This window comes from Colias philodice, chromosome 13, assembly GCF_061535455.1.
Source record: "Colias philodice isolate Cphi_HAF_F1 chromosome 13, ilColPhil1 Martin Lab GWU primary, whole genome shotgun sequence".
In the NCBI taxonomy this organism is placed as follows: Eukaryota; Metazoa; Arthropoda; class Insecta; order Lepidoptera; family Pieridae; genus Colias; species Colias philodice.
Window position 1 is genome coordinate 7,460,278 of NC_143098.1, and position 14,671 is coordinate 7,474,948.

The 14,671-nt window shown below is 33.9% G+C and overlaps 2 protein-coding genes and 1 long non-coding RNA gene across 4 annotated transcripts in view; 1 reads left to right on the forward strand and 2 right to left on the reverse strand.

Moving 5' to 3' along the window:
• Positions 1-6,135, reverse strand: part of Rnb (BTB/POZ domain-containing protein Rnb) — a 56,165-nt gene extending 50,030 nt beyond the window's left edge. Inside the window, exons 1-12 of one of the 2 annotated variants that reach the window (XM_089702524.1) lie at positions 5,800-6,135; positions 5,319-5,545; positions 4,903-5,131; positions 4,649-4,817; positions 4,352-4,522; positions 3,179-3,546; positions 2,767-3,082; positions 2,486-2,665; positions 2,154-2,385; positions 1,781-1,889; positions 1,541-1,686; positions 673-1,460 (exon numbers count right to left, since the gene is read on the reverse strand). In XM_089702524.1, the coding sequence (XP_089558650.1) occupies positions 701-1,460; positions 1,541-1,686; positions 1,781-1,889; positions 2,154-2,385; positions 2,486-2,665; positions 2,767-3,082; positions 3,179-3,546; positions 4,352-4,522; positions 4,649-4,817; positions 4,903-5,131; positions 5,319-5,545; positions 5,800-6,045 (3,153 nt within the window). In that variant the 5' untranslated portion in view covers positions 6,046-6,135 and the 3' untranslated portion in view covers positions 673-700. Of the gene's footprint in view, positions 1-43; positions 1,461-1,540; positions 1,687-1,780; positions 1,890-2,153; positions 2,386-2,485; positions 2,666-2,766; positions 3,083-3,178; positions 3,547-4,351; positions 4,523-4,648; positions 4,818-4,902; positions 5,132-5,318; positions 5,546-5,799 lie in introns of those variants that run through there. The other variant, XM_089702523.1, reaches the window with a different exon arrangement.
• A 183-nt stretch (positions 6,136-6,318) lies between these two features.
• LOC149483479 (uncharacterized) lies at positions 6,319-7,590 on the forward strand. The gene is made up of 2 exons (XR_016316495.1): positions 6,319-7,058; positions 7,309-7,590. It is a non-coding gene; the product is annotated as an uncharacterized LOC149483479 (long non-coding RNA).
• A 1,237-nt stretch (positions 7,591-8,827) lies between these two features.
• Positions 8,828-14,263, reverse strand: LOC149483480 (uncharacterized). Its single transcript, XM_089702914.1, has one exon. The coding sequence runs from the start codon at positions 14,003-14,005 to the stop codon at positions 8,828-8,830; it is 5,178 nt and encodes a 1,725-aa protein (XP_089559040.1). The 5' UTR covers positions 14,006-14,263.
• Positions 14,264-14,671: the final 408 nt, after the last annotated feature.

The following is a 14,671-nucleotide window of genomic DNA, read 5'->3' on the forward strand; positions in this document are numbered from 1 at the left end:
CCCGCGATAGAAGCTATGCAATAGCTTAAAATCTTTTATACTAATACTAAGTAGGTACTAAGTAGTAGTATTCATTTCATTTCATATATTAAACCAGGGGCATAGAAACGAAATATCAAATACGAATAAAATAATTAATTACGTACCATATTTCTCATACCTAGTATAATATTGATTTTATCGATTTTATCGATTTTATTTTATTGTACGTAAGCGAGAATTAAGCCAATTAATAAAAAATACGATCATAAATTTTTTAACAACCTATAATATTAACCTTGACATAGGTAACCGATGAAAATGTTTGTATTAACATGGTATTAACATGCTAAATCTCCAAGCCAGCCAAAAAGCTCTAGAATAGTTTTTACATAATATATTTAACAATAAATTCGGTGGTTATTAGTAGGTCTATAATATCATATTTATATACTTAAACAAAATATTTCTGAACATGTTTGATGTTCAAATCATTCATATATTTTCATACTTGCTAAAAAGATAAATGCAAATTTGTCCCATGTGCTTACATTACTATAGCAATTAAATTATAATTGAAGATTTAAATACTATAATGATTATAAGTAAGGAAATATTTCAGTAGTTACAAATGGGCAATTTAATGCAATAATAAGTAAAGTTGCGAATTCCAATGTGAAATTAGGTACCTACCTACATTATTTTGCTTTGCAAAAAGTTCTTATTTAACCAACTGTCGTAATATCATAGACTTTATGTCTTCTAGCCATTGATCCTTATATTCTAATTCGAGGATATTTTGAAAGGAAGCTATTCTTAAGTCTTCATCCATTTTTCCAGTTAATAAGTATGCAACAGCTTCGACACACAAATATCCCATGCCATCACCCAATGACCAAATATAGATCTTATCAGCATTTTCAGGAGTCAGTTGGAATTGTATTATTGCACTACTTAATAAACATTTTATTTTATCAAACAAGAATCTATCTGCAAGTAAGAGTACTTCTAAATTAGTCATCAGATTCTCGCTCAAGGGAAACACATCAATATGACATTTCGTCTCATTTAAGCCGCAATGTAAAAGTGTTAAAAGATACTCCAATGCTGGTTTCGTCACTTTTTTAAGACTGACATATTTTTCAGACGACTCTTTAAACGATCCTGTTAACATCACACTGAAGACATCTGAATTTTGACACAGGAAGTTTTTGTTTGCTATTACAGTGGATTGGTCATCTAGCACAAATGTAACTATATCATCCGTTTCTAGATTGTCTAATATAGGATCATAACTTATGGACACAAAATCTGTATATCGATTCTCCAAGAGCTTCGGATCTTTTATTTGAACATTTGTTGCTAATTTCGATAAAGCTGTTACACAATTTTGGATATTTTCCTTTGATTCGGAAATAATTGAAAACAGTAAATTTAATGCATCACAATCCACAAAATATTTCTTCAATACTTTCTCCGTTCTGCAAGGGAAATAAATGTTATTATTATAATGCTATTTTAAATTCCAGTAAAACACATTTATAATTAAAAAAGAACTGACTTCACTATATGTGGTAAAGTTATGCATAGTGTTTGTTTCAAATTGGCACTTCCTTTTAGTAAATTATAACTGATTTCACCAATTCCGTGGCTTGATTCCGCTACAATTGTTACCTGCTCTAATAACTTTGAGCCCAACTTTATAAGCTAAAACGAAAAATAAAATTAGAAGCCCAAACAATAAAATTAATAATGGGAAATATAATACCATTTACATAGGCAAATAACATTAAATCCTTACTTGTTTACATTGGCGACATTCCGTTGGGGGATGCTTTGAGTTAACCGACATAGTATGAAGTCTAATTACAAATCTATGCTTCAATATACTCATGAGACATAAAGAGTTGCTGTAAAATAATTGTTAATGATTATTATTTAGTTGGTCCCTGTTTTAATTAGAAATAAATTTGCGTTGTACTAGGTGACTGAAGATGCAACATACATTTTATACTATTGAGCGAATTTTCTGCCACCAGTCATGGGAATCAGCGTGACCTCTTAAGGAGAATGCATCTTTAGAGATGTACTTATTGCAGTGTGGGAAGACATACCTGTATAGGTTTTTAAACTTAAAAAAATATTTACATAAACTATAATTTTAATATACATACCTCAGAACTCGAGCTATTATTCTTGCAGCTCTCCCGGTCGGCCTCCTACACCTCTCAACATAATCAAGTAACGTATTCATACACTCGCGGCCAGTTAATAGATCTACAGTATTGGACATCTCTTCCCGATTCTCATTGCCATTCGTACAAGCCCCGTGAGAAACACGAAAAAGTAGCACTAAGATGCACATTATACCAGATGTTTTTGTTATAGTTATCTGCTTGATGTTTTCTGGAAAAAATATTCAATAAAAAGTTTATCAACATTTTTAATATTATTTAAGATTAAATAAATCGTACAGAATACGCGAAATGCAAAAAGTTAAATTTACCTTCATTTGGGGATTCGTCACTACTTTCGTCATCGTCCATAATAAGCTCTTCCAATTCATGTGCTACTTGAGCTGGATCTATTGCAGATTTCATGTTATTGGGTTTATTGCTCTCGGTTTCATCTTCTCCTTCACTACACACGGGAGAATACCGCCCCGACACTTCAGAATCTGAACTATCTACAATTTTTTAATTGGTTTTATTTCTTAACAAAAAAAAAATACCAATAGAAAATAAATTTGATTGAAGAAATAAATATACTCCTAATATTATATTATACCTTCAGTACTTAGTGGTGAGGCTGGACCTGAACTACTTGGACTCCAGGGAAAATCTGTTCTATATGGCGTGGGCGAACTTCCGTCGGAACTTGCAGATCCTGGACTCCAATCCCAAGAACGCTTACTGGAATGTGGCATGTAGTCTGGACTTAATCCTGACCAATTTACATCAGAATACGGCGACAAAGGACTCAAATCTGATCTATCCGGACTAGTCATTCGTGGGAATTGTGGTGAAATAGGTTCTGGACTCTTAGGTTCCCAATATACACCCGCCGACCAATCCTTCTTAGCCATTTTTATTAACTTCGGTTTCTGTTATAACAAAAGTATGATTAATATTGTTTTAAGAAGCAATCATTTCCATTAACAATAGGTCTGATAACAACAAATGGAGATTCTAGTACTTACTTTTTTGGAATTTTTTGGGCTTGTGCGACCGCGTTTTATACCTTTTCGTCTAGATGGCGATGAAGATGGATTTGTACTGTCATTATCACTGTCGTCAGACCTATCACTGCCTATTGCATCAACAAAACCAACAATCATGTTATCCCTTTCTATCACAACTTTGAGTTCTTCTCCTATTTCATTTTGCTCATTCACAGTAGCTTCTTCACACATTTGTGGGGTATCTTTCTCTTTCTCGGTTCGGCTATTTTTCTTTTCATTTAAACTTTCACTATTCAAGTTGTGTTCAATTTCCATATTACTTACATAGTTGGAAAGTTTCTCAGTAAGGAGAGTAATGAGCCCTTCACTAATCATAATTTGGAATGCTGTGTCAAATAATTAGTAAATTAATCTACAGGCAAGAAAATGGCAATAGTAATACTATATTCTACTATCTGTTGCCCGCGGCTTCGCTCGCGTCGATAAAGAAACTAACATTTATCATAAATGACACATTTTTACCTATTCGAATTTATGAATTTGTGAGTGATCTATGTGCATTATGATGGATAAGGCAATAAGATGTTTCTGTCATACTCTAGCCTCCTAACTATCACCCTACCAGAAAGGACCAGAAAAAATGGTTTGATACAACGTGAAAAAAAAACAAACTCAAATAATTTGGAAAATCCAAAAGTGCACGCCTCATAATTTTTTTTTAATAAATATTTATTAATTATTATTTTTGTTTATTTAATAACAATTAAACCACATCGAATCAGACCCTGAAAAATGAAAGGGTTCTATTCCTGAGCATACTCAAGCGTAAGAGAAAAAAAAAGACTCGATTAGTAAAGTATTTCGGTCGCTATCGTGTTAACAAGAAAAAGGATCCGCACATAACAGACACACGGACGTCCAAGACAGAACTTTTTTAAACTGTTTTTTAACTAGTTTAAATAACAAAAATGACATCAAAAATATCATGAACGTTAAAAATAGTGTTTTTTCTTAATATGTGTGTGTATGTATTATCTTACAAGTGCAATGTATGATACATAAAGACATTTTAAGTTTGAAAAATCAGATGTTTTGCGCGAAGTGACAGTAGTACCCACCTCAACGCTTCGCTTATGAGGCGTGCAATAAACACATTTTCACATTATAATATTAGTAAGGATAAGGATTTACCTGTATCATCAAAAACATATTGAAGAAGTGCATGCATAGCATGACTGTCAACTCTTGCAGCTGCAACCAGTAACGGTAAACCACCACAATGTCGTAAACGAGATCTATTAACAGATTCGCCGCTTAATTGAGCTAAAGCCTTAATAGAACCTTCTGGCCACCATGAAACATCTGAAAATTATTAAAATAAATAAATACTTGGTATAATATATAAATACTTAAAAGATCAATTTAGGTTTATCAGAAAAATCTGACTGCTTTATGTTTATAGAATAGTATCAAATTCAAATATTTCACCTGGATTTTTCTTTAAAATATTTACTAAACATTCAACCAGTCCTGCAGTTCCCAATAGAGGGCGACACACTGACATGTAACATAGATTCATGAGACATTTTAGTGCTAAAGTCTCATTTGTTTTTGTAAGTGCTACAAGGCATTGGTAGCCTCTGCCATCTCCTTGTAACTGAAAAGGATAATAAGAAAGCAATAATATCATGTCTATAAATTGTGTGTTGTTAATAAATTAACAGCTACAACTATTTACATACCTGTTCTGCACATTGCGGTATAGAATAAGTAGTAAAGTATCCTAAGCATTTAAGTATACCAATAATAAGTTCTTCTTGACTCCTTCTAGGCACTTCAATTTCTTTATCAATGTGTGTGGATTTCATTAATCCAATTGATTCACATTCTGTGGTCAATAAAATAGTTACACAACGAACAACATTCAAGCTTAGCATTTCATCCCTTTTATCGGCTATCATCCATAGTTGCCTGAATTAAATAAGAAAGTAAAATAAAACTGTAGAAAAATAACATTCACAGGAGAAAGAGCAGAGTGAAATGCATTTCAATGAAATTAATGTAATGTTGAAAGAAATTTTTAAAATTTGAAAAAGATAGTCAACATCAATATATAAATAAGTTCAACTAACAAAATAGCATAGAAATATTAATTCACCTGATAGCTCTTACAGCCATGGTAAGAGTTGGATTAGATGTGGTTTTATCTCTGCCTTCAATAAGAGCAACCAAAGCTTTGACCACTCCATGGTTATGCAGGCCTTCTGCATTGGTCTTAATTTGAGCTAAATTACCAATAAGTTTGCAGGCCCTTCCGAGTATACTATCTCGACAAACAGTGTTTAATATTGACACCAAGGGGCCAAAAGTATTCAACTCGCCCACCTAAATTTAATTAAAATAATTATAACCAATTTTTAATTTTCACAACTAGACCAAATGTGCGTTTAGTGGAGAAATATTTCTAATAAAAAGAATCATCAAAATCCGATCAACCAGACAAAAATACTGAGGTTACAACTTACAAACCTAAAAATACAATCGAATTGAGAACCTCTTCCCTTTTTCTGAAGGCGGTTAAAAAATTAGAAATATAATTTTGTCTGTACCACACATAATAATTTAAAAAATTAACTTACTGCTTCACTGCATTTTTCATCCAAACAAATATTTCCAAGAATACTTAAAGTAATATCAAGAATTCTTTCATTAGGTTTTCGGAGGTGAGGAAGTAAACAATTCAAGCCTCCACAATCACGAAAAATCTTAATTCCTTTTTCGGAAGATATGACATTAGACCGAATTTTCAAGAGAGTATCTTGAATACGTGATGATGACGTAGATTTAAGGCCTTCTATAATTAATTTTATTTGATTTTTATCCATCTTTTTACATAAAATGTTTTCCAATTTCCATCTCAATTTTTTTTTCTATTTACGTTCATCTATGTCAAAACTCAAAATCACAGACTATAATAATGTCAAAATGTAATGATGTCACAAACTCATCTAATGTCAATTAACAGCTGAACTATGGCTAAACTGAGCTGTCCCCATACAAAAAAAATATATTAGAGACCAGTGCAAACTTAGCACCCCATCTATGGAATTTTGGGTCGAAAATGACCTTGATCGTTAGGTCCTCGTTAGGTCCTTTAAGGTCCACCAATTTTTTCGTTAGGTCCCCTTTAGTTTTTTTTTAAATAATTTTTTAAATTTTAGGTATAAAAAAATTACACTTTAGCACCCCATCCATAGAATTTTGGGTCAAAAATGACCTTAATCTATAGGTCTTCGTTAGGTCCTATAAGGTCCCACAATTTTTTCGTTAGGTCCCCTTTAGTTTTTTTTTAAATATTTTTTTTTTAATTTTGGGTATAAAAAAATTACACTTTAGCACCTCATCCATATCAAAATTGGCGAATTTTATCAAAATCGTATTCTTTACCGTTAGGTCCGTATAGGTCCATCATTGAAATTGTTAAATTATTTATTTTATTAAAATCTATATATTTATAAGAAAGTCGTGTTAGTTACTCCACTTATAACTCAAGAACGGCTGAACCGATTTAGCTGAAAATTGGCAGGGAGGTAGTTTAGAGCCAGGAGAAGGATATAGGATACTAAATATGTACCACGGGCGAAGCCGGGGCACTAGTTATAAAATAATTGAAACCTGCGCATGCGCCTTAGAGCATTAAGACATGCGCACATCATACATAAACAGCGCGAAATTTAAATTGGTATCGTTTCATTTATTAAATCAATAAATAAATCTATACTAGTCACGTCTGGTTCGAAAGATGAGACTGGCTTTTTATTTCGAAAATTTATTTGGCAACACTTAACAGTTAACTGTCATTAAAACCTGAGTTGTTGATGTGTCAAAGCTTGTCAAAGTGATTTTATTTTCTGCGATTTTAGCTTAGGATTTTAGTGATTTCTAATAATTGAAAACTGAGTTGAAAACATGACGAAAACTTTAAACTATGATTAATAAATTTAAAAAGAAACAATTTGAAAGAGATGTAGTTTTCAAGGAAAAACACACAGTGTGACTTGATATTTTGATACTTTTCATCTTGATTGCATTGCACATTATATGATTTGTTTAATATTATTATTATTATTTTGCATGGATGATACCAGTAATCCAGTTATAAACTATTAAAGCAACAATATAAAATTGAACGATCTGTCCGTTCAAAATGTTTAAAGACACAAAATCAGTATCTCAACGAGATTTCTTCTATGACCGAACCATGTTATTCATGTTGAAGAGCAGTACAAAAAAAACAAGATGGAATAACTGCAGAAATGGAAGAGTTAATGATGTCAGAGATAATGATAGTGATTCTTATTCTTTATTCGCGGCTGAACGCGGCTTTTAGATTTAATATGATTATATTGATTAAACAAAATTTAATTGTATTTTATTATGTTTTTTATTACTTTCACTAGCTGTTCTTTTTTTTATCTGTATCAGATAACTGTACCAGATTACATATATATAATATTATATAGATGAAGAGTTTGTAGAGGTTGTTAATCTCTCAAAAAAACAAAGCTCGTAATAATAAATTAAAGTATCAAAACTTTATTTCCAACTATAACCTAAGTTACCATTAGGTTACCTTAATATGATGATTTTTTGAATTTGCCGCCTTTTCCAGTCTTATCTTTCGTTAGCCGGACTATCACCACAGTATCACCATATTTCCTACAGTATGGCGACGAATGTACTTGTGCAGAGAAACGGAGGGGAACTGGCGGGGGGTCGGGCGACGCGGGCCGCTTAATGCAATCACGCTGAGTTCGCATTAACTATCGCGAAAGGACGACGCAGTCGTATTTTTTGTGTAATAATTTTATTATACATAGGTACTTACATATTCTATTATGGCGCGCAAAAACTGTTCCGTTTACGGATGTAAATCTACATTGAAATCCCAGAAGGAAACAATATTTCAGAAAGATTGTATTAATAATTGTATCTGTTGAATTAAAATCAAAGCTATGTATATGTTGTCCTCATTATTTTCTAATCAGATTGTACATCCCAATGCGAATGCATTACTTCTTAAATGGTATAATATACAATTAAGAACATCCAAAAATAAAGTGTCCACGTAAATAATATTTAGCAGTGCAATATCTGTAATTATATATTTATGAACAAATGATTACATCAGATTTAATAATCGCAATTATTTTGAATGTACATATGAATAAATGATTTCATCATAATATTAATAATCACAATTGTTGAGGCAATAAGGTTCACTTTTGCTTGGTAAAACTGGGTTTAGTAAAACGCACGTCTGATCTTGATAACGTTTATTTCGTTACTAAAACACAAAGAATAAACTACTTAAACAGTAAAGCTACGTACTAGCGGCGGCGCATACATACCGCCCACCAAAACCTATAGGTAACTAAGTAGGTTTTATCTTAATTAACATTTTCGTTAAACTTTTTGCATTACATAATATACTATCGAATCTAACTTAAACATGCATTCTTCAAATAAACAAAAACAAAATTATTCTATAATGAAGTTATACAAATCAATAATCAGTCACTGTTATTATCTAAACATTGTACATTTAGATTAGTTATGTAATTTAACATTTTTTTACATAATTTAAATAAATATGGCAACTAATATTTAAAGATCCAAGTCATTATTTATAGGTAATGGGCATAATTTGGAAATTGATCGCTTCATTACTTTTCCACGGCATTTTAAAGAATACACACGACATATCCCGTCCGCTCCCGAATGTTTTTCTAGAATACGACCCAAAGCCCATTTACCAGGAGGTAAATGTTCTTCCACGACCAGGACCACATCTCCCACTTTGAATTCATCTTGTCGTTTTAGCCATTTGGGTCGTTGCTGTAGACGTGACAAATATTCTGTTTGCCATCTCTTCCAAAAGTCTTGTAGTAACCTTTGTGCATACTGCCATCGTGAAAGTCTGTTAAGGTTTATGTCTCTCAAATCTGGTTCGGGTATATTGATTGGGGCTTCACCGATGAGAAAGTGACCAGGTGTAAGAATATTCAAATTATCGGTATCTGTATTGTCGATTGGACACAATGGTCTGGAATTTAAGCATGCTTCTATCTGGCACAGCAATGTTGTCATCTCTTCGAAAGTCAGATGCTTATCTAAAATTCTTCTTAAGTGATATTTGATGGATTTCACCCCCGCTTCCCATAAGCCCCCAAAATTTGGACTGTAAGGTGGATTGAAGTGCCATTGTATGCCATCTTCTGCTAAAGTACCCGGTAGATGGCCTGGTATTTGTAAATTAGCTTGTTGGAACAGCTCCAACAATTCCTTGTTGGCACCTACAAAATTAGTGCCTTGATCGCTCCAAATGTGGCTACATCTTCCCCTTCGAGCTACAAAACGTTTTAACGCGCCTAAGAAAGAATCAGTGCTTAAATCCCCAACTAATTCCAAATGAACTGCTTTGGTAGACATACATACAAATATGCAGATGTATGCCTTATTGGGTTTGGACCCTCTACCCCTTGAAGTTAAAATTTGCAGTGGACCAGCGAAATCTACGCCGGAGTGTAAAAATGGCCGTGACGGAGTCACCCTCACCTCAGGTAAGTCTCCCATAATTTGTAATCTGGGTTTTGCTTTAAGTCTAGCACATACAAAACATTTATTTATATATGATGAAACAAGTGATTTAATTTTAATAATCCAAAAACGGCTTCTTATATAATTTATAGTCAATTGTGTACCACCGTGTAGCGTCTTTTTGTGTGCATCAGCTATTATTAAAGTAGTTAAACAGCTCTTATTGCTTAAAATCATGGGATGTTTCTCCGTTTCTACAAGATGGGCATGCCTGAGTCTGCCGCCCACCCTGAGAATATTTTCAGCGTCCAGGTAAGGATTAAGATTTTTAATACAACTGTTGCCTTTTATTTCTTTCTTTTGTTTTAAATCTTCTATTTCTTCTGTAAAAGTTTCCCTTTGGTCTAATCTTACACATTTATTTAAACTGTCGTGTAGCTCATTTGTAGTTATAGCCTTAACTTCTTTAATTTTCCTTCCATTTAGAAACCGCGTGCAATAGACTATTGCTCTCAGTAATTCATATAAGTTATTAAAATTTTTAAATTTATTTGACCAATGTGCCTCATCTACTATTTTTGTATTTGCTATAATCTTTTTTCTTTTTTCTAGGTTGGTGTCGTAAACTAAATTGTTCAAAGAAAGCTGTTCATCTCGTAGCCATTTTGGACCTTCCCACCATAATTTACAATTTTTAAGTTCAGGTAATAACATTCCACGTGAAGCAACATCGGCAGGATTTTCTACAGAAGGTACGTGGTACCATTTATTTCCTATAGTTTCTAAGATAGTTGCAACCCGATTCCGTACAAAGGTTTGCCATCGAGAAAGATCTCCCTGAAGCCAGGATAAAACTACGGTTGAATCTGTCCAACCATATATCCGATCGGTTGGTATGTGTGTAGCGTCACTTATTTGTTTTAATAATTTGGCAAGTAAAACTGCACCACATAGTTCTAAACGGGGCAGGGATACAGGTTTAACCGGTGCAACGCGACTCTTCGCAGCTATGATGCCTGTAACATATGAATTATTTTCTACTTTGACTCTCAGGTAAGCTACTGCGCCATATGCCTTGGAAGAAGCATCACAAAATCCATGCACTGTAACATCAGACATATTTTGAGTATGACTGTATAACCATCTATTTATTTTTATATCTTTTATATTTCTTAAACTTTCTTTAATCTTTAACCAATCTTCTTTTATTTCAGGTACTACTTCTTCATCCCAAGAAATTCTCATCAACCACAATTTTTGAATTATTATTTTTGCAGGCAGGAGTACCGGAGTTAACCAACCGAGAGGATCAAACAAGCGTTGAATTTCCGAGAGTATGGTTCTTTTGGTTATTGTTGCCGGTGACGCAGGTAAGTCAGCATAATAATGTAAAGTATCATCGACCACATTCCACGATAGCCCTAACGTCTTTACTGTTCCTTCAAACTTAAAATCTATACTCAGGCGAGAGCTTAGTTCACCGGAAGAAAAGTTTTTCAAAAAACCCTTATTATTTGATGACCATTTTTGTAATTTCATTCCTCCTCTTCTTAGTATACTTGAAATTTGTTTCGCTATTTTTGTAGCCTCCTCTACCGTATCCTGACCGGATAGTAAATCATCCATAAAAAAATCATTTTTTATTACATTAGCAGCCGCAGGATAGCCTCCTCCTTCATCGTTAGCAATTTGGTGAAGAGTTTTTACAGCAAGATAAGGTGCCGATGCTGTGCCGAAAGTAACTGTCAATAAACGATAATCCTTTATAGGCTCATCAATGCTATTCCTCCATACAATTCTTTGATAATCAGCGTCCTCTGTTGTGATTAATATTTGCCTATACATTTTTTCTATGTCTGCGACAAAGGCAATTTTCCGAAGTCGCCATCTCATAATCAAGGACCTCATATCTTCTTGCAGCAGTGGACCAACAAGTAAGTCATCATTGAGCGATATATTATTTTTGCCTGTTGCAGACGCGTTGAAAACTACTCTAACCTTGGTGGTATCACTTGCTTCTCTAATAACTGCATGATGCGGTAAGTAAATAGATGGGTTATTAATTTCGCTTTCTGGAACTTCTTCCATGTGGTTTAACTTTATATATTCATTAATCACATTTATATACTCTCTCTTTAAATCCGGGGATTTGACAAATTTGGATTCTAATTGTTTAAATCTGAGAATTGAAATATCACGGGTATCGCCTTGTGTTGCTCGTGGGGGTTCATGTCTTACAGGTAATTTTACAACATATCTTCCTTCCGCTGTTCTTGTATATGTATCTTTATATGTTCGTTCACATGTTTCTTCTTCTATGCTTAATTTTTTGTTTGTTTCAGGATCCAGCTCCCACAACCTTTGCAACATTTCATCCATGTCTATACGATGGTGCATAACTAGCATTTCATTATTAGACTTAATTTCCGTATTGTCTAACACGGAACCGAATAATATCCATCCCAAGCTTGTTTCTTGGGCGCATGGTGAACCAGGAGGACCCTTGATCAAAGGTTCTTTGATTATTTGTGCATATGTGGTTACGCCCAGCAGCATATCAATCCGTCCAGGTATATTGTATGTAGGGTCGGCTAATACGAGACCTTGAAGATGTGACCATGAATTTTCACTGTCTATCAAATGTTTGGATGGTAACACATTTGTTAAACGAGTAGTAGAAATGACATATGCATCAATCAACAGTTGGAACTTGTCGTCATATCTTGATAAAAGCTCTAATCCCACCGTGTGTTTTACCTTAGTTTGTGTAGATCCTATTCCCGTAATACTTACATCTATAGCCAATGGTTTACGTTTAACTTTAAGCAGTTGAGCAGCTCGTTCGCTTATAAAGTTCGCTTGTGAGCCTTGGTCTATTAGCGTGCGGAGTACAGTTACTCTGCCGGCGCCATCTGTAACAGGGACAAGAGCGGTAGCTAGCAGAGCAGAACCTTGTTTAGTTGCTACGAAAGAAGAGATAGTGTTAACCTGTTCCTCTAAGTGTTGCTCCTGCTGTTCTTCGTCTATCTCATCCTCCACCTGATTAAAGTGCGATTCTATGTTGCTGGGTTTGACCACGGCCATTGACTGATGCAACAAAGAATGATGACGCCGTTGACATACCTTACAAGAAACCCGCAAACGACATTTGCTCACCATATGCCCACTGCACAAACAATTAAAGCAAATATTATTGGAACGAACAAACTCATTCTTTTGTTGTGGTGTAAGTGATATAAATTCTTTACAGTGACATAAAGCATGTTCTAGTTGACATTTTGGACAGGGTTTAAATTGCACTGCGGGCGTCGCTATATGGAATGACCTTTCTTTAGATGTCGATGGCGTTAACAACTCCAAAGTACGAAATTTTAATTGTAAAAACTGTTGTAATTGTTCCCAACTTGGTAATTTGTCTGTATCAGTCTGGACATACTCTTCCCAATCCTTATGTGACTCTGGGTCCAATTTCTGTACAACCAGAAATATAATTAAAGGATCCCAAGAGTCTGTGATTATGTTTATGTTTTTTAAACTATTAAGGCACTCTGTTGTAGTGTCCAGTAAGTTTTTTATTAATTTATAATTTTGTGAGCTCATTTTCTTTTGATTAAATAATCTTTTTAATATTGAATTAACCATCATTTTTTTATTTCCAAATCGTTTATTTAACAAATTCCAGGATTGCTCATAATTAGCTTGTGTTATTTGAACATGTTTTAATATATTTTCAGCTTCACCAGTTAAGCTACTCTTTAAATAATATAATTTTTGTACATCCCCAAGCGCGGAGTTATTATGCACCAATGACTGAAACATATCTCTATACGAGGGCCAATCTTCATATGAACCCGAAAACGTCGGTAGCAATATTTTAGGCAGCTTTAACTGCTCGTTCGCGTTATTTGCAACTTCCAAACTTGTTCCATAGGCGGGACTCTTATTAGCGTTTATTAAAAGATCTTTCAAATCGGCTTTGATGCATAAATAAAGATCTTCAAATACAAAAAAATCTTCGTTCACAAAATATGATATTTCACATTTCTTATCTTTAGGCACTGTTCTCACTAAACTATTGTGAGCCTCTTTAAAAGTGTTCCAATACTCCTCAATACTTTGTAAGCGGGCTTCCACGTACCCCTTCGTCAGTCGTTGTTTTGGACACTTTTTTAAATTAGTTTGCGCCTTTTGTAATAATAAAGCCGTATCTTCCAATAAGGCGAGTAACTGCTCGACACCACTCATGTTTAGTCTTTTATCAATATTGTACGAGTAACGAATAAACGTGTAAAGTAAATAACAATAATCTGTAACTTGTCACTCATTAGAATCCTTCCGTAGAAACCGGTTTCTCGATGTAATTATCATTCAATTATATCAGTCAATTATATCCGGCGATGGACCATATGTTGAGGCAATAAGGTTCACTTTTGCTTGGTAAAACTGGGTTTAGTAAAACGCACGTCTGATCTTGATAACGTTTATTTCGTTACTAAAACACAAAGAATAAACTACTTAAACAGTAAAGCTACGTACTAGCGGCGGCGCATACAACAATTGTTTTATTTCCCATTTGTTGCAACCCTAGCGTATTTTCGTGTGGCAGCGTAAGTACCTACGCTGGCGGCGGCATCGCGCGACATCAAAGGCGATTCCTTACTGTAGGAAATAATATTGTAATACTGTGCTATCACTATCATTATTATATTATACATAGTATAAAACAAAGTCGCTTTCTCTGTCCCTATGTCCCTTTGTACGCTTAAATCTTTGAAACTACGCAACGGATTTTGATGCAGTTTCTTTTAATAGATAGAGTGATTCAAGAGGAAGGTTTATATGTATAATAACATCCATATAGTGGAGAAGTACTGCTATTTTTGAGGTTTCTAATGTGATGTCGTAAAAAAT

What these genes read in the sequence shown, in the direction of transcription:
- LOC149483480 (XM_089702914.1), bottom strand. Translation starts at nt 14,005, where the DNA reads ATGAGTGGTGTCGAGCAGTTACTCGCCTTATTGGAAGATACGGCTTTA.